Raw genomic sequence first — 17,326 nt, 5'->3', positions numbered from 1 at the left:
CTTTGCTGAGATCATTGTCCCCACTATTATTATTGAGTTTGTTTTAACCTATGATTGAGATTCAGAAGAGAAACATACATTAATGGAAAAATTGTTCATTCCGATTCAACTATCTGTTTATGAGATTACCCTTTTACATTCAATTTTTTTACAGTCCAATACCATTCAATTATAACTTCACTACCTCAAAATATATATATATATATATGTAAAAAAAGTTTTGGATATATAAAGATCATTGGATGGTATGATTTTTATGTAATAAAGTTCAGTCTTACCGAGAATCAAATCTTAAACTTATGTAAAAAAAGTTTTTGGATATATAAAGATCATGGATGGTATGATTTTTATTTAATAAAGTTCAGTTTTGTCGAGAATCAAATTTTAATCTTAGGAAAATCTATTTCTTAAGAGAGATAAATAATTCATTTTTGTTAAATTTAATTCAAAATTTTTATCAATTGATTTTTACTATTACACCAGACAATGGTGTTTGGTTTAGCATATGATTGATTAAATTTTAGATTTTCTTTTTTCACTCTTGGTAGATATGGGTTTGGTTTCCAGCTTAATTGATGTGAATTATCACATTTTTCTTTCTCATTAATGTAAACATCTTATCTTAACAAGAACAAAGTCAAATTGCAAACAAGGTTGTCACCCATAGTCTTATTTGAGGATTTGCCAAGCATTTAAAATCGTTACTATTTTTTTCCTTCATTCTTGGAGTTCTGCAAATTGTTTCAACCTTCACGTCTCCATTGTGAATTCTTATTCTTTTATTTACTGACAGAAAAGGAATCACCATTTTCAGTGGAGTATGTCGGGTTACCTTGTAATTATTTTCAATTTGAACGTAAATTTTAGTTTAATTAATTTATTTTAAAAGTTAGATTTTTTTTTTTTTGGGTGGGGGAGGGGGTGGCTCTAAATCGGGCCCTCGTGTTCCCTCTAAGCTCTTTTTGGCCATTAGATCAATAGACGGAAAAATGGATATTTAATAAATATAACATTTAAATCTTAACATTTATAATTTTTTTTTTTACTTTTAAATTGCATTTTGCTATATATATATATATATATGTATATAATTATTTCCAATTAGGACTAAAAAACTTTATAAATATGCAGTCAAAATATTTTTGAAATTTTTGCATAAAACTTTCCTTATTTTAATCAAACAAAAAATTTAATCTAATAATTTTAAATATGATACAATAACGCGATATGAATAAAAAATATTGTTTAAAATTTTAACAAAAATTAAAAATAAATTTAATAAATTAAAAAATATATATTTTATATTTTTATATTCACATAAATTTTGACATATAATTTTTATATAAAATACGATATTAATACATAAATTATTAACATTTTATAAGATATAAATTATTAAATTATTAAATTTATAAAAAATTAAAAATAATTACTTGACAATAATATATATATATATCTTCATATCTTAAAATATCATCGCATTAATTATTTCATCGAACAATATGATAATTACCACCTGGCAAAAAGTTAGATGGGGAAATAAAACTGAAGCCAATCCAATTTGGGCAAAATGGGATCATGGGAATTATGTATAACTTGATTCCATTTTATCAAAACATGGAATTTTTTTTCCTAATTTATTCTATTTTCAAAGAAGAACCAAGTGTTCTGCCAGCAAGTTTTTGGGCTTATCAAGTTTCCTTCGAGAAACTAAGATACGTGTAAATCCGGTGACTACAAATTTCAAGTATAATAATGGGGAGCAATTCCAATGGAGGAATCTCTGATTATTTTTTAGAATCTTTTATGTTTTTAATGTTTGAAATTAAGGAAAGAGCTCTGTCTAAATTTTGTAACAAGCAATCAAGATTTAAGACAGCATGTGAAAATTTTACATTAATGTTTATATATAAAATAGATTATTTACGTCGGGTGGTTTGAATAGGAAGAATTTTTCGAAGTTTGATCCCTACACGCATGTAATTCTTTGCATTAATTTTACATTTTTTTTTCTTTTTCAGCCGTAATTTTTCTTGGTTTTCGATTTTTTAAATTTATTATTATTATTATTATTTTACAATAGAGTAGGCAAGCAACCACTCAACTTCACCATGAAGACGATGAATTTGACAATTTCAACTTTTTATTTTTAGTTGTATTTTTTAGACTGCTGAATCATACGTAAAAAAAAAAAAAAAAAAAGCAATTCAAAACAGATTTGAACTTAAAATTTTTCAATAAAAGGATTGAACACTAATCAACTAAGAAAAAGACAAGGCACCAAAAAGAATTGATTTGCAAATTTTGCAGCTAACAGCTACTCAAAAATGGGTTATGGGTTACTCTCATTGTTTTAAGTGGTTTTGGTTTCAATACTAGACACTACTACTTTACCTAAATTTTGATTTGTAACACATTTTGAAGAACAAATTTTGGATTATTGAACAAAAAAAATCAAAATCTAAAGATACGAATTAAAAAAAAATTGTGAATGTTTGGAGATTAAATCTCAACCTTATAAAAATCTATCATCTAAAATAAGTGGTGAATCATTTGAGAAAAACAGTTTTTGTTCAATATTTGCATAAAAAAGACTATTTTTTAGGGAAAAAAAAGGAAATTAGAAAAAAATTTTGGTTGCTGTTGTTGTGTGTGAAAAGAATATTACACCATATTAGACTGAACAGTCTATTTCAACCATTCCAATAATTAATAGGGTGAAAGTATATATTATTTGAAGTCTATTAATGTTACTGCTTTAGCAAACAACAATAATTTAGAAAGGTTAATGGCGTAAATCATGGTTTGAAAATCATAATAAAAAAAAAATCAATTTTGATCATGTCTAGATCTATGTTTTATGAGAGATGATTGCATTTGCATGTATGACTGTCAGCAGCTAAATTGATACAATAATTTAGCAATAAAAGAGAGAGAAAGGGAAAGAATTTAGCAGTTATCAGTCCAATTAAAGATCAATGTTGGGGTGTTGGGAGGCACTCAAATCTTGCTCTAAACTTGGCTATAGTTTGGGTTTTTTAGGTTCTCAACTCCAAGAGATTTGGCCTATGACTCAATCTGTTTAAGAGAGTTTTTTTTTTTTTTTTCCTTTAAATTTCATATTTAATGTCTAAATAATAATAATATGTATCGTATTTATTAATTTAAGATAAATTATTAAAAATCGTATATTTAAAATAATCATAATAAACAATTATCATTAGATTCGAATTTAAAATATTTATGTCGATAAGAATGATTTTTTATTAATTAACCCAACCACTTTTTGATATCTTTTATTCATTGTTTTCGGCACAAAATCCTGGTGAAAAAATCTATATTTCAACATGACTTCAATAATGGCGTAGGATCCTGGTCAAATAAGAAACTAATGGTGATGCTGAATGCACCAAATCAATATGAAAATACGTTTTTAAAATCATTTAAAAAAATTAAATTCAAATAGAACTCGAAAATACACTAATTATATAGTTAAAAAAAAATGGGATTTGAGAACACAAGGGGCATTTATATTTTTGTCATAAGTTAGAATCCAAAGATGAATTGACGTTAGCCTAGAGGGGGAGATGGCTTTATTGGCCTATCTGCTTCTTCCTCAAAGGAGCAACAAAATCTGTCAGGCTTGGATAATGCTAATATTTCTGAAACTGGGGCACCAGATCTTGATTTGTCATCAAGTGGGGCTTTGAATTTGTTGGGATAGGAGGGGTTTTGAACACCCTCCTACCTTTCTTTTGCCTTGATATTGATGTTTGAGAGCAAGATATTCCACACTTCCCCTTGTTACATTCATCGTCATCATCAATTCACTAATTATTTAAATGATAGAGTATATTTTTATGGTGGTGGAGTGGAGGTTGCAGAAACCAGAGAAAATGATGGCTGACATGATTTCTTCAATACAAACACCATGAAACCCGACATTATCAAGAATAGCTCCAAAAGATTGAAATGGCATTAAAAAAAACACTTTCAAACTATGAACTCAAGAAATATTTAAAGTGGGAAAAAGGAAAAAAAAATGCAACACTAATTCTAAGATACTAATTTTATCCAAAAATAAAAATAAAATTATATTTTCATTTTTCCAAGATACTATCATTTTACAACCAAATATATATATATTTTCTTACCATATGATTAAAACAAATTACTATCTAATTTAATGTCTAGATATATAATTGATGAATGATTCTTAAGAAAGGGGTTCATTTACTATTGTACTTTCAATACTGATAGTGTAGGAATATATAGGGATCAAAGAAGATGATTATGGTGTATAAAAATGCATAAATATTATTAATAAGCGATTGGTTCAATTAATTAAGTTCATCTTTTTTGATGAAAAAATCTTATATTCGAGTCTTATCAGTGATCGTTTGTTGAAATCATTTCGAATGTACGACCTGTAATTATTTGTTTTAAGTTGTCAAGTACGACACATTTTATTTTGATACGAGAAATAAAACAATTTATCTACCTTTAAATTTTTTCTTAAAAAAAAAAAAGAATACACCAATATCATACAAAACACGTACAAAAATGGTGTAAAGTAGCCGGTATTGGGGGAGACAATCAAAAAGAAATTTTATAACGAAGCTAAGAAAAGAAGAGTCAGAAAATGCTAAAGGAGAAAAAGAAGGCGGATTTTTTTTATTTGAGATTTTCATAATTTGATTTTTGGTTTGTGTTTATTAACAATTATATCATTTGGCAATAAAGTATTAAATAAAAAATATTTTATAATAATCCAAAGATATTAATAGTACTAATAAAAAACAATCAAGAAAGCAAAGTGACAGAGATAGAAAGGGAAAGATTTAATAAAATAGAATAGCAAAAAAATGAAAAAATAGTTTTTTTATATTAAAAAAAAACCATTGTTTTAGTCTTAAAAGACAAAAGTACCATTGGTGCATTTGTCAGCAGCTGATTTGGACAGGTGTTTGGTTAGTCTTTTAGAACTCTGTTTCTTCTCAACCCTCCCCTGTTTTTTCTTTCTTTCCAAAAACAGCATCTCATTAATAATTAAAATAAAAATCTATATTTTTAATTAATTTAATTCTTTATTTGGTAACATTAACTAAAACCCAGGTGTTGATTTATAAAAGGAAGATGTTATAGCAGAGTATTTAGGAAACAAAGATTTTCTCTGCTTCTTCGTCTCTTAAAAAACAAAGAGATAAGTAAAAAGATAGAGATAAAGAGAAAAAGAAAAGTTTTTGCTTTGGGTTTGTTTATTTTTCTAAGAATTATTTTATTTATTTTTTCTTTTTTTTTTTTGTGTGTGATTTCTCGATATCATTGGTTGCACGTGGAAACCCAGAAGGTAAATTCTCATCAGCTTCTGAAACAAAGTTTTTTACTTATTTTATTTTATTTTTAATTTGTCTGTTTTTATGTTCTATTATATAAATAATAATTATTATTTCATTTGTTGTTGATTACCCATCTTCCATCTTCATCTATTTCTTGCTTCTCTGTAACTACCCATCTTCATTCTTTCTTTCTTCTTCTTCTTCTTTGAAAGCATTTCCCATTTTATTTCTGTTTTTGCACTAATTTGTTGTAAGTAATAAATTTTAGATTTTTCTTTGATCAGAGCTTTCTTTTTCATGTTCTGGATGTAACTGTTTTTGCTGTGAATTAATCTGTTTGAGACATATGAAAATTGGTTAAAGTTTTGATTTTTCTTGATCTCTGGCTATGATCAATTGATCATACCTTTTTTTTTGGATTGGCCTTCTTGTGTTCAATCTAAAGTTTTAAAATCTATGCTTAAAGTGATGGGCCTTTGGCTATTATCACCTGGTTGATTGTTTTTTGTTTTTGTTTAATTAATCTTAAACTGTGTTATTTTGTGTTTCTTACTTTTGAGTCATAGATTCATTTAACTGTTTAGCATAATCTAGAATTTTGATGTTTCATTAATTTTAACTTAATACCTGTGAGCAAAAGTTAATGGCTTTATTGGCTGCTGCTACATTTTCTTTTTAATAGTGAGATTTTTTTTTCATTGTTCTTGATGGAGTTTTTGCTGGAGAAACTGCTTTTAATTAGTTTTACTCTTGTAATTGGAGATTTCTGTGTTATTGGCTTTGTTTCATTCTTAACTTTGATTGTTTAAAAATTTTTTATTTTATTATTATTTTTTTTTTTGACATTAGAGTTGGTAAAATTGTCAGAAGCATGGCTCTTTCCGGGGCTAATAATGATAGAGGAGAATTGAGAATTCATGAAAATTTGGATGAGCTAAGGACAGATTTGGCTGACTATATTGCTGAGTTATCAGAGGCTGCGGTGAAGGAGCGGGGCGTCTTTGCTATTGCATTATCTGGAGGTTCTCTCATTGGCTTAATGGGGTATCAATGCATTCCTTTTCCATGTTTGGTCTTTTTCTTTTTGTTGGTCTTGTGATTTTGGTGTTCTTGCTTTTAAAGTTTTTGGTGGGAAACAGAAAACTCTGTGAAGCTCCTTATAACAGGACTGTAGACTGGGCTAAATGGTATATATTTTGGGCGGATGAACGTGTTGTGGCAAAAAACCATTCTGATAGCAATTATAAGCTTGCAAAGGATGGCCTTCTTTCCAAGGTTCGTGCCTGGTTTCACCCTTTATTTGATCTCTTTTTTTTGTTTTTTGGGTTTCCTTTTTGCTTTACGAGAGCCAAATGAAGGGAAATTGGGATAAGAAGATGATGTTTACTGTTCTGATATTGGTATCTTATTACTGTGTTTTCTTTCTTATCTCATTCTTTTCATGAGTTTCCCTGCTTAAGTTAATACACAATGTACAGATTAGTTGTTTCATTATTCAGTGAGTAGACTGATCCACACTTTGGATCTTGAAATATTAGCCTTTGCTAGACGGTATCTAAGCTTAATTTCCTTATTCTATGATGTTGTTTTCTGTGTTTGGAACAGATCAACGTTAACTATTAGTTTACCTATGATATCCCAACATCTGATTATTTTATTTCTTAATAGATTTCCTTATTTTCCCTGCTTAAGTTAACTATTAGTTTCCCTGCTTAAGTTAATACACAATGTACAGATTAGTTGTTTCATTTTTCAGTGATTAGACTGATCCACACTTTGGATCTTGAAATATTAGCCTTTGCTAGACGGTATCTAAGCTTAATTTCCTTATTCTATGATGTTGTTTTCTGTGTTTGGAACAGATCAACGTTAACTATTAGTTTACCTATGATATCCCAACATCTGATTATTTTATTTCTTAATAGATTCCTTATTTTCAGTGATTCCCATGTTTTCTCTTTGAATTCATCTCCAGTGTGTTGTGGTTATCTTCTGATATTGAATTAAATATATGCTTAGCAAGTATGAAATATTAGAATTATCTATTACCTTTTTTTTTTTGTTTACTTTTTACCGTCTGATTCAGCGTCAACTTAGACATTAGAAGGTGTGAAATTGAGTGTTCTGTCCTCTTTGGGCAAGTGTTTACTGGCATGAATGAATTATCATCTGTGTTGTTTTCAATTGAACTAGATGTTTGGTTTGCGTAGAGGGTTTCCATCCACATTTGGTGTCATGGTGACACCATTTTAAAGTTCTGATTTAGGTTGATTGAAAATTTATGCTTCAGTTTGTTTTGATAAGTTAGGCATATTGTATATGCTCTTATGGCTTATGCCTTGTATTTGCAGGTGCCGATTGTTCCCAGCCATGTTCATTCTATCAATGATTCAGTTTCAGCAGAGGAGGCTGCTGATGAGTATATGTTTGTTATCCGGCAGTTAGTGAAAATACGGATGGTCAGTGTTTCTGACATTAGTGACTGCCCCAAGTTTGATCTTATCCTTCTTGGGATGGGTCCTGATGGTCACATTGCCTCGCTGTTTCCTAATCATTCAGCGCTCAATGAGACAGAAGAATGGGTAACTTTTATCACCGATTCCCCCAAACCACCACCTGAGAGGATAACATTCACTTTGCCTGTCATCAATTCAGCATCCAATGTAGCAATGGTCGTGACAGGTGAGAGCAAAGCAGAGGCTGTGCATTTGGCAATTGATAATGTTGGACCCGACTGCCCATCACTTCCTGCACGGTTAGTCCAACCAACAAAAGGGAAGTTGGTATGGTTTTTGGACAAGCCAGCTGCATCAAAACTGGGCGGTCTTCAATTTTCTGAGTAGGGTCAAGTTTTTCTTGCCATACCGTATGTTTGTATGTAGTTGGAGGATTTCGAAACATGTTGATCCTCGTCTTCGATTAGCTCCTGCTTCTTTTTCTTAGTTTGGTTAAATTCTTCATTTTGGTTTTCCTTCCTCTCTGTTCTATTTGAGATGGGAAATGTGGTATCGTTTTTGTAAGGAGAGGAAAATAAAAGTTGGGGTCTTAATGCAAAAGCCTTTTCGTGGTTCAGGTTCCATTAACATGTGAATGTGAAGTTTGGGTGCTGTCCATTGGGAAGCCAGATGAGTGAAATGTGGAACGGCATGCCTACCATGTTGACACATGCTCCGTATTTTAAAGGGGAAATTTTCCTACCCTTGGCCCACTGGAATCCCAATCTTCTGACCTGGATAATCAAAGTAAAATCAAACTGTGGCAATATACATTTGCATGGATCAAAGATCAATCTCTGTTGTAAAGATGGATTATAATCAATAATTACTTAAGAAATTGTGTGATGCATCTTTGTAATATGCCAAATCAGAGCCTTTCTCATTCACTGCTTGAAGAACATCTCACATGGTCATGCATCCCAACCTTTGATTCAATGGTAAGTACACATATCCTCTACTCAAAAAAGGTTTTGGATAACCCTTTCCCCAAAAGAAAAAAAAATGGTTAAAGGGTTCCTGAATTGCAATGCTCTAAGATCCAATAACCAAAAAAAAAAAAAAAAGGAATAAAGAAACATATGCCCTTGACATCAGTTGGATAGCTTGAAGCCTTCAACTAATAATTACATGGATGATGATTGAAAAAAAAATACTAAAATACCTAATCTACCTCTTGACATCAGCTGAAATAAAAGATTAGCTTCTTCACCCACTCTTAATTATCCAAAATTAAATAATGGAAAGATTTTAAATATGTCCATTCTCTTTCAACTTTCAAAAAAGAGACTCTAGTTGATGATGTGGGCAGCATATTCTAGAGGATTGGACTAAACCCCCCTAACAAAGCTATCAAAATTTAAGCTCCATATATATTTCCGAAGAACTGAACTTTATTAGGACAGCCATGAGGAAAGCAAATATGCAAAAATTAATACTTTCAATGAAAAGTGCCCTCCGACTGTACATTTTTAAGGATGTCGTTCTAGCAAAAGCTGTAGCTTTAGCTTTACGTGCCTCTCACTTCAGGGAAAGTGAGTATATGTTCAGTTGAACATCTTCGGTTACAAGGTGTGTAGTACAATAAACTGTTCATAATCAAAGTACTGTTGTACTGCTTGCAACCATGGCATATTCTACAAAGATAAGATCAAGCAACTTTTAAGCTTTGTGAGAAAATACTGACCAACTTCTGGGTTTGGAATTATACATGCTCTTCATTCATTTCAAAATTGGTTTCTAAGTTAACAAGATTCAATCGAGTGGAACCAAAACACTCAGCTTACTTTACAGCGGTATGAAATTTCCTAAGGCATATGATTAAATAAACTATAAGCATCAGTACGACATCTAAGATAAACTTACAGACTCCACCAGTGTGCGGTATTCTCTTAAAGTTATTGATCTTATGCCATTTGGATCAGGGACTGCTTCTTCTTCATCATCATGTTCTTTTTCTTCTTCTTCCCCTTCCACTTCTATGCCTTCCTTTGGAGGGAAGCCACGCCTGCGTGAAACGAGCCATTGGTCTATGACCCCACAGTCAATTGCATACCTGATTGTGCGTTCTAAGTATCCTTTATCTGTAATGAGATCTGACTGAACTGTCAACATTCTCAGTAGAGCTGAAATTTTGTCCAAAAAAAAAGAAGGATAAGTTGAAGTTTGAACAACAGTAAATAACCATGATTTTGTATCCATGCATCAAGAATATGTCAATAATGAGGAAAATCTATATCAAGATTATCTAACTATATCACCTATTACAAATGAGCCCAGTTGAAATGGACCGTCAAACAGCATTTCCTGCAAAAAGATATCCTACGCTGAGTGGTTGGCCAAACCAACTGCTCAGGCTTCTACCTCAAAACCAAATTATGCTTTCAATGGGAAAAGAAAGGCTCAGCATGGTAAAACCTCGACAGGCCCTACCCTAAGTATCCAGGCTCCAAACTAATCTATGCACTTCAATGTAGCAGAGAGCAGAAATAGGCAGATTGGCAAGTCTGTACCTGCAACAATGCCATCTCCAGATGCTGACATATCACAAGAGAAGGGGGTTAAGGGGGCATCCTCCATCCCATGCACTGCACCATTTTGCTCCTTAGTGTAATAATGTATCTTGGAAGTCCCATTTGTTACAAACAAAACCTTGAGATTTTCGTGCCAAAGTGGTGCAACCACTTCATGATCATAATGGATAAATTTTGAACTGGCACTGTTCTTGGTGTCAAATTCTTCCGTGGGCTTTATTCCACAAAGAAACTCCAACTCTTGCTTAGTAACCTCAATAACATTAGCAAGGTTCCATGCTTCTTGTATGAACATCTTGGTCTCTTCATCAGACCGCCAGAGTGGCAGTGGAAGGTTTACATCATAGAAAATAACCCCTCCTAATTTCTTGGACATCTTGATAGCTTTCATTGTAGTTGATCTCATGTTTCGATCAAGCAGAGAATGTGAGCTGAAGTAGAACATCTTTGCCTACAAGGAGGTTGTTAAATAAATCAATAATTTCTAGGAGCACTATATCTTTCTTATAATAAAAATATTAAAAATTATTTAACTATAGAGGTATGACCTGCCTTAGCATTTTGAATTTAATTTCTTCTATTGTAGGGACATCTATAAGTTGGTAAGTGATTTTGCATTTTTTAAGCAGCTAGTAGCAGATGACAAGAATTTATGAGAGCACACAATTGAATGTTCTTAAACCTTGAAATTCCATAAATAGTCAAACCCAAAGAATCCAACTGGAAAACACTCTGATCTTGAGGTTGACAAAGAAAAGCACCAAAAATAAAATTGTTGGGGTCAAAAAATTAGACAAATATTGGCCTAAGTTGGAATAATTGACAGAAGAACCCAAATATATGTAGGCACTTAAGCAAATGGCTCCTTAGCTTCTGCTTTAAGCTGAAACTCTCACAGATAACTTATATAATGTCTTTTTAATACTACACAACTTTTTTTTTCTACCAAATTACTAAAAAGTATCCTTGCAATTCTAAATTTTTCTTGAATAAGAAGTGAAGCACATAAATATTCAAAAAGCATAGTGGTGTAAAATCACTAACCATATATCATCAAAAACAAGGACTAAAATGTAAACATTAGCATGGATTACTTTTTGCACAGTTATGGAAGTCTATTACCTCTTTCAGCACATCGACATTGATCTCAGACGTAGAAAGAGAATCCTCGGCACATGATTTAAGACCAGTCATCCTCAAGCGACCTCTCTTACTAATTTTCATCTTTGATACTGCTGTTGCCCTTTTACTATCAATTTGAACTGATTGTGTTTGAACATTGTTCACATTTAAATAGCATAGCATGGCCTGTCCATAGTCATCATCACCAAGTTTTCCCATAAAAGCAACTTTACCATCCAGGCTAGCAAGAGCAAGAGCAACACTGCCAGCAGAACCCCCAGGTGCCCTAACAAACTTTTCTGGGGCCCATCTAGCATCCTTCATTCTCTCATGGATTTCATAATCTACAAGTCTGTTAGCTGGTCTTCCTGAGGGAACAAAAGCATGCTGTGCAGCTCCAAAGCAACAAACAAGTGGAGGCAAGCCATATGTGTAACTAATATCTTCACCTTCACCTATATTGAATTCGATGTCTTCTTCGCTCTCATCACCCAAATTTGTCGTTAAAGTAGACTCCTCTACATCACTAATTTCGGATTCACTTTGTTGCTCCTCCATATCATCGTCCATCTTCTTAGTCCTTCTCCTCCTTAACTTTTTCTCAGTTTTCTGTTCCTCAACACTAGTAGAAGCTGATGCCACTATGAATGATAGGAGTATCAATTTAGCAAAAACTAACTGAATTAAATCAACATGTACAAAGAAATGTTTGATGACACAAGAAACTGATGAAATTGCAAGGTCATACCTTTCTTTCTCGTCCCTTGTGAGGTTTTCTTATTATCTTCACTTGATACAGATGTGGTGCTTTCCTCATTTTTGGAATCAGAATTTAACACCAATTCAGAGTTTTCAGCAGGCACATCATCTATTGCTTTCTTCCTAGTTCGTGTAGCAGTTCGTCTAGTAGTTCCAGAAGTCTTCTTTTTGACAACTGCCCCATTTTCACTAGCTTTCTCTTGATTTGGAATGTCAGCATTTTTCTTGGCTGAGAGATACCATTTATTCTGCAATCGAAAATCCTGAGGTCGCACTAAGTTCAATGCCGGGTAATAAATTGAAATTGAGCTCCACCTGCATAATCAGAGAGCAAAATAAAAAAAAAAAAAAAAAAAGAGAAAGAAAGAAAGATCAGCATAGCTAAGTATAAAATAATCAACCTTTGGTTTACAAGCAAGCTGAGGCTAAAGCATAGGTAATCTGAACTCTTACATAGTAAAGTCCAGTCTATACCATACGCCCCATGGTAAATTCAACAAACAGCAACTTCCTACCCCACAACCATTAGAAAAAAGCCAATACACATGCTCGAGCATGTTAACAGTTTCACACAGCCACAAAGTAACACACAACAAAAAAAGAAAATCGAAGCATACCCAGAAAAAATTTTAAATTTCTTTCAAAATTTTGATAAAAATAAATGTTGATTCACATTCAGTTTTATAAACAGTACAATTAAAAAAAAAGTAAATGCACGGGTCTTTAGAGCAAAATAGCAAACTAATATGGAAGCAGCTGAACTGAACTATAAAATGGGCATCCACGCAAAGGAAAGACACATTCAAATTCATAACATAAAAAGTAATGGACAGACACCACTTTGCATTAAACATGGTAAAGAAACAGCAACGGTTATATCCCATCAAATGAAATACAAAAAAAGGATACCAGTTACAAAGAAACATTAAAAAGGGAAAAAGAAACACTGCTAAAACTGAGATAAATAGAGAATGAAAGAACCTGGGAAACGAGAGAAAGTGAGTGAAAGAGAGGGATGCCATTCTGTCTCTACTAATTTGCAGTTGTAAGAAGTGAGAACTGAGAAACTTCTCCTTGTTGTGGGGTTTTAAGATTTGGAAATAAAAGAGAGGACGGAGGGAACTCGGGTTTTAGTTTTACACGCGCTCTCTCTCTGTCTGACGACTCTGTACCCGAGATATATTAATATTACAAAAACAGTATTAGCAAACCATAAAACGCTGAGTTTTGATGTTCTCCTTTATCTCTCGCTAAAAGCAAAGGACCCTTTGGAATCTCTCTCTCCAGACTGCAGCCTCATCGCTTGGATTCATCGAAGACTTGCCCTTTAATTCTTCTATGCTGAATATGTAAGCAAGGTACTCTTTTTTCTTGGTTTTGTTTGGTTTTTAGTTAGTAGAATTGGATACCCATTGAAGGATTTTGTATGCTACATAACTTGGAAATATGTAACGTCCTCTTTCTTCTGCAACCTGTAACTGCAGTGTGATGCTGAAAATTGAGCAAAGCTTAGTCAATGACAAATAAAAATTAAAACTTTGCTTTAGATTGAGAAGCTGTTGAAGAAATTTCTTATGAATATTTTCAAGCAGCTTTTACCCACCCAACGTGGGATTATTGGTGCCCAAAGGTATTATAGAGGTATATATCTAATGTGGACTTGTTTTCTGTTCCCCTTTATGGGTTTTAAAATGAATGTTTATATTTTCTGCTCATACATCAATGGCCAAATTCATGTCTTGCATGCGTCTATTGCATAGTTTGCACTTGTTCGCTGTAAATTTCTTATGACTGCTGCTTTACACTGGTTTAAATGGAAAACTAGCTTTTGTGGTTCCATCGGTTTCCTTAATAGTAATTACAAGAAATAAAACATGAATATGGGTGTATGTTACTAGAATCTTTTAGTTCACTCGAAATTAATCAATTTATAGCTTTTTGATTATCATTTTTGTAACATTTACTGCAGCATCTTTCTGCGTGTTTCTGCATACAACCCCAGATTACTCGGTGGAAGTTCATTCTCCGGACCAGGAAGTGGTGATTGCTTTAGGAAGCAATGTGGGTGACAGACTTAATAATTTCAATGAAGCCTTGAATTTAATGAGGAAAATGGGTATCAATATCACAAGACATGCTTGTTTATATGAGACAGCACCTGCCTATGTCACTGATCAGCCCCGGTTTCTCAACTCTGCAGTTAGAGCCGTTACAAAGCTAGGGCCACATGAACTCTTGGGTGTGCTTAAGAAAATTGAAAAAGACATGGGTCGTACTGGTGGAATAAGGTATGGTCCGAGGCCAATTGATCTAGATATCTTGTTTTATGGAAAGTATCAGATTGGTTCTGATATACTAACTGTCCCCCATGTGAGAATATGGGAGCGACCATTTGTAATGGCCCCATTAATGGATTTACTAGGATCAGTTATTGACAGTGATACCATTGCTTGCTGGCATTCTTTCTCAACAGATTCTGATGGACTATTTGGTTCGTGGGAGAAATTGGGTGGTGAATCCCTCATTGGAAAGGAAGGGATGAAAAGGGTTTTACCAATTAGGAATCACTTATGGGAGTGGTCGGAGAAAACCTCAGTCATGGGTATTCTTAATCTGACCCCAGATAGTTTTAGTGATGGTGGAAAGTTCTTATCTGTGGAGAATGCGGTTTCTCATGTTCACTCGATGATTTCAGAAGGAGCAGATATAGTAGATATTGGTGCACAATCTACACAGCCAATGGCCTCTAGAATTTCTGCCGAAGAAGAATTGGATAGGTTAATACCTGTCTTAGAAGCTGTTCTAGAAATGCCTGAGATGCAGGGGAAGCTCATATCCGTGGATACTTTCTATTCAGATGTTGCCTCAGAGGCAGTAAATAAAGGGGCTCATATTATAAATGATGTATCTGCCGGGCAGTTAGACCCTAACATGCATGAGATGGTCGCTAGCCTTGATGTTCCTTATATTGCAATGCACATGAGGGGAGACCCTACTACAATGCAGAGTAGTGACAACCTACAATATGATGATGTTTGTTCTCAGGTTGCCTCCGAGTTGTTCTCGAGAGTTAAGGATGCAGAATTATCAGGAGTTCCAGCATGGAGGATTATTATCGACCCTGGAATTGGATTCTCTAAGAAGACTGAACATAATTTGGAAATCCTAGCCGGCTTACCAGCCATTCGTACAGAGATTGCAAAGAGAAGCATCGCTGTGTCTCATGCTCCCCTACTTATTGGACCATCAAGAAAGAGATTTTTAGGTGAAATTTGCAATCGTCCTGCTGCAGTTGAAAGAGATTCTGCAACCATTGCTTCTGTCACTGCTGGGACTTTGGGAGGGGCAAACATTGTCAGGGTACACAATGTTAAAGACAATGTAGATGCTGTGAAAGTTTGTGATGCAATGCTGAAAGAGAGGAGAACTCAATCATGATGCCAGAAAATGCATTCATGTCTCGGTTCTGTCATTCTTATACCCTGCCAAAGCCGAAGAATTGTGAGGCTAAATTTATGAAGACCTCAGATGATTTACTAAACTCTTGCTTCATAATAAATAATAATGAATGGAAAGTTGTCAGTTGCCGTTAGTTATAGGCTTAAGCTGTTGATCTTTTTTTTATTAATAGTTTGTTAACATAGTTGCCTGATAAATCAAGACAATAATGTAAGAAATGTCTCCAATGAGCGGGTGAGAGCACATGCATCTATTTCTTCCATTTTGGAAATAGATTAGATACAAAATTGTTGATAATTAACTTGATTAAATTTAAAGAGTAAGGTTTAACAGCGTATAGGGTTGTCAAAGCTGATATGCACTCTAAATTTGGTCAATCTTTCCGAAAAGGATTAAACCCAATTTGATTTTTAAAAAATATGATAATTTGAATATGTTTAACCTAAATTCAAAATTATTTGAATTTGAATATAAAATAATTCAAATCTGAACTTTGAATAAACTAATTTTAATTTAAATGACTCAAAATATTAATTTGAAATGTTATGAAATTATATTAATTTAATTTTAAAAGTTAATAACTTGAATAATTTGAATCCAACGATTCAAATCTAATAACACGAATATCAAATACTAAAATCTTGAAATAAAAATGATTTAAACTTAAGATAATCAAAATCTAAAATGATCTAAAATTAAAATGTTCAATTTGAAGTCACCTAAATTAAATGTGATCCAATGAATTCATTTATCAATTTTATCAACATTCATTATAATATTTATCTTTTTCTTATTCGATTTACGTAGAATTTAACTTTAAAAATTTTTTTGACTAAGGGTCCTATACATAGTAATATACATAATAATAGCAATATATATATATATAATTAGTGGATACGAAATTATTACTTTGTAACTTTCCTATAATTAATTGATTATGTGTGAACCAATTTTGTCTATGTTATTTTTTACATGTGTAACTAATTGAGTAATTATTGATCACTGAAAATATATGATAAAATTTATGTGTGTTTTATTGTTTTTATAATCTCGAGCTCATCGAAGATTTCATTTGTTTCGTGAAAAATAATTTTTACATTTTTAAATATTTGTTTAGCAAAAAATTAATTAGTCAACAAAAAATAACTTATTAGTTAATAGAAAATAAAATTATTTTTTTGAAAATTATTTTATAGATTTGAAAAAAAAAAAGATATTTTTTGAAAAAAAAAATTGTTTATGAATAGAACTATTATCAATACTTTTGAGCATAATTTTATTTAAAATAATATTATATAAATAAATAATATACTATTAATATAATATATTAATAAATATTATTATAAAGAAATATTATTCTAATATATTAATTTTAATAAATAATATTATATTAATAAATAAAGTATATTATATTAATAAATTATATATTAATATATAATATAATTATATTAATAAATAATATAATAATAAATATTGTTAATTTAATTAATATATTATAATAATATATTAATAAGTAATATTATTAATAAATAATATATTAATATATTAATAAATAATATAAAGAATAATAAATAGTTTTATTTTAAGTATTTTTTATATTAACATAATATTTTAATATTAA

The 17,326-nt window shown here is 31.8% G+C and overlaps 3 protein-coding genes across 11 annotated transcripts; 2 read left to right on the top strand and 1 right to left on the bottom strand.

The window, feature by feature from the left end:
* The first annotated feature begins 5,070 nt into the window (after positions 1-5,070).
* On the top strand, positions 5,071-8,418 carry LOC111318248 (putative 6-phosphogluconolactonase 1). Of its 5 annotated transcripts, none has more exons than XM_022920990.2 (4): positions 5,071-5,350; positions 6,189-6,383; positions 6,479-6,614; positions 7,691-8,418. In XM_022920990.2, exons 2-4 carry the CDS (start codon positions 6,211-6,213, stop codon positions 8,180-8,182), a joined length of 801 nt encoding a protein of 266 aa, XP_022776725.1. In that variant the 5' UTR covers positions 5,071-5,350; positions 6,189-6,210; the 3' UTR covers positions 8,183-8,418. The 5 variants fall into 5 exon arrangements, with proteins under 5 accessions (XP_022776725.1, XP_022776724.1, XP_022776726.1 ...); XM_022920989.2 differs by having other exon boundaries at positions 5,074-5,350; positions 6,207-6,383; XM_022920991.2 differs by lacking the exon at positions 5,071-5,350 and adding an exon at positions 5,431-5,503 and having other exon boundaries at positions 6,207-6,383.
* A 1,046-nt stretch (positions 8,419-9,464) lies between these two features.
* FLN2 (fructokinase-like protein) lies at positions 9,465-13,413 on the bottom strand. 3 transcript variants are annotated; one of them, XR_016334274.1, is made up of 5 exons: positions 13,228-13,359; positions 12,236-12,561; positions 11,488-12,128; positions 10,093-10,816; positions 9,465-9,957 (listed from the first exon to the last, which is right to left on the bottom strand). XR_016334274.1 is itself a non-coding variant. In XM_089755713.1 (5 exons), exons 1-5 carry the CDS (start codon positions 13,266-13,268, stop codon positions 9,683-9,685), a joined length of 1,746 nt encoding a protein of 581 aa, XP_089611839.1. In that variant the 5' UTR covers positions 13,269-13,413; the 3' UTR covers positions 9,465-9,682. The 3 variants fall into 3 exon arrangements, 2 of the variants coding, with proteins under 2 accessions (XP_089611839.1, XP_022776719.2); XM_089755713.1 differs by having other exon boundaries at positions 10,345-10,816; positions 11,488-12,119; positions 13,228-13,413; XM_022920984.2 differs by having other exon boundaries at positions 10,345-10,816.
* Positions 13,414-13,470: 57 nt separating this feature from the next.
* On the top strand, positions 13,471-15,838 carry LOC111318246 (folate synthesis bifunctional protein, mitochondrial-like). Of its 3 annotated transcripts, none has more exons than XM_022920987.2 (2): positions 13,471-13,604; positions 14,216-15,838. In XM_022920987.2, exon 2 carries the CDS (start codon positions 14,350-14,352, stop codon positions 15,682-15,684), a length of 1,335 nt encoding a protein of 444 aa, XP_022776722.1. In that variant the 5' UTR covers positions 13,471-13,604; positions 14,216-14,349; the 3' UTR covers positions 15,685-15,838. The 3 variants fall into 3 exon arrangements, with proteins under 3 accessions (XP_022776722.1, XP_089611848.1, XP_089611845.1); XM_089755722.1 differs by lacking the exon at positions 13,471-13,604 and adding an exon at positions 13,746-13,876; XM_089755719.1 differs by lacking the exon at positions 13,471-13,604 and adding an exon at positions 13,748-13,887.
* The last annotated feature ends 1,488 nt before the right edge of the window (positions 15,839-17,326 follow it).

This window comes from Durio zibethinus, chromosome 2, assembly GCF_047325235.1.
Source record: "Durio zibethinus cultivar Kanyao isolate XHJ-2024 chromosome 2, ASM4732523v1, whole genome shotgun sequence".
NCBI classification, from domain to species: Eukaryota; Viridiplantae; Streptophyta; class Magnoliopsida; order Malvales; family Malvaceae; genus Durio; species Durio zibethinus.
The sequence above is the reverse complement of the archived record's forward strand: the minus strand, read 5'-3'. Positions and strand labels throughout refer to the sequence as shown.

Bases quoted from the DNA above. Each gene is read 5' to 3' on its own strand.
- FLN2 (XM_022920984.2), bottom strand. From the start codon at position 13,268: ATGGCATCCCTCTCTTTCACTCACTTTCTCTCGTTTCCCAG. The intron at 12,562-13,227 runs GTTCTTTCATTC...CTGATTATGCAG, and splicing joins CACTTTCTCTCGTTTCCCAG to GTGGAGCTCAATTTCAATTT. The intron at 12,129-12,235 runs GTATGACCTTGC...TATCATTCATAG, and splicing joins ACAAGGGACGAGAAAGAAAG to TGGCATCAGCTTCTACTAGT.
- LOC111318248 (XM_022920990.2), top strand. From the start codon at position 6,211: ATGGCTCTTTCCGGGGCTAATAATGATAGAGGAGAATTGAGAATTCAT. The intron at 6,384-6,478 runs GTATCAATGCAT...GGTGGGAAACAG, and splicing joins TCTCTCATTGGCTTAATGGG to AAAACTCTGTGAAGCTCCTT. The intron at 6,615-7,690 runs GTTCGTGCCTGG...TTGTATTTGCAG, and splicing joins AGGATGGCCTTCTTTCCAAG to GTGCCGATTGTTCCCAGCCA.
- LOC111318246 (XM_089755719.1), top strand. From the start codon at position 13,821: ATGAATATTTTCAAGCAGCTTTTACCCACCCAACGTGGGATTATTGGT. The intron at 13,888-14,215 runs GTATATATCTAA...CATTTACTGCAG, and splicing joins TGCCCAAAGGTATTATAGAG to CATCTTTCTGCGTGTTTCTG.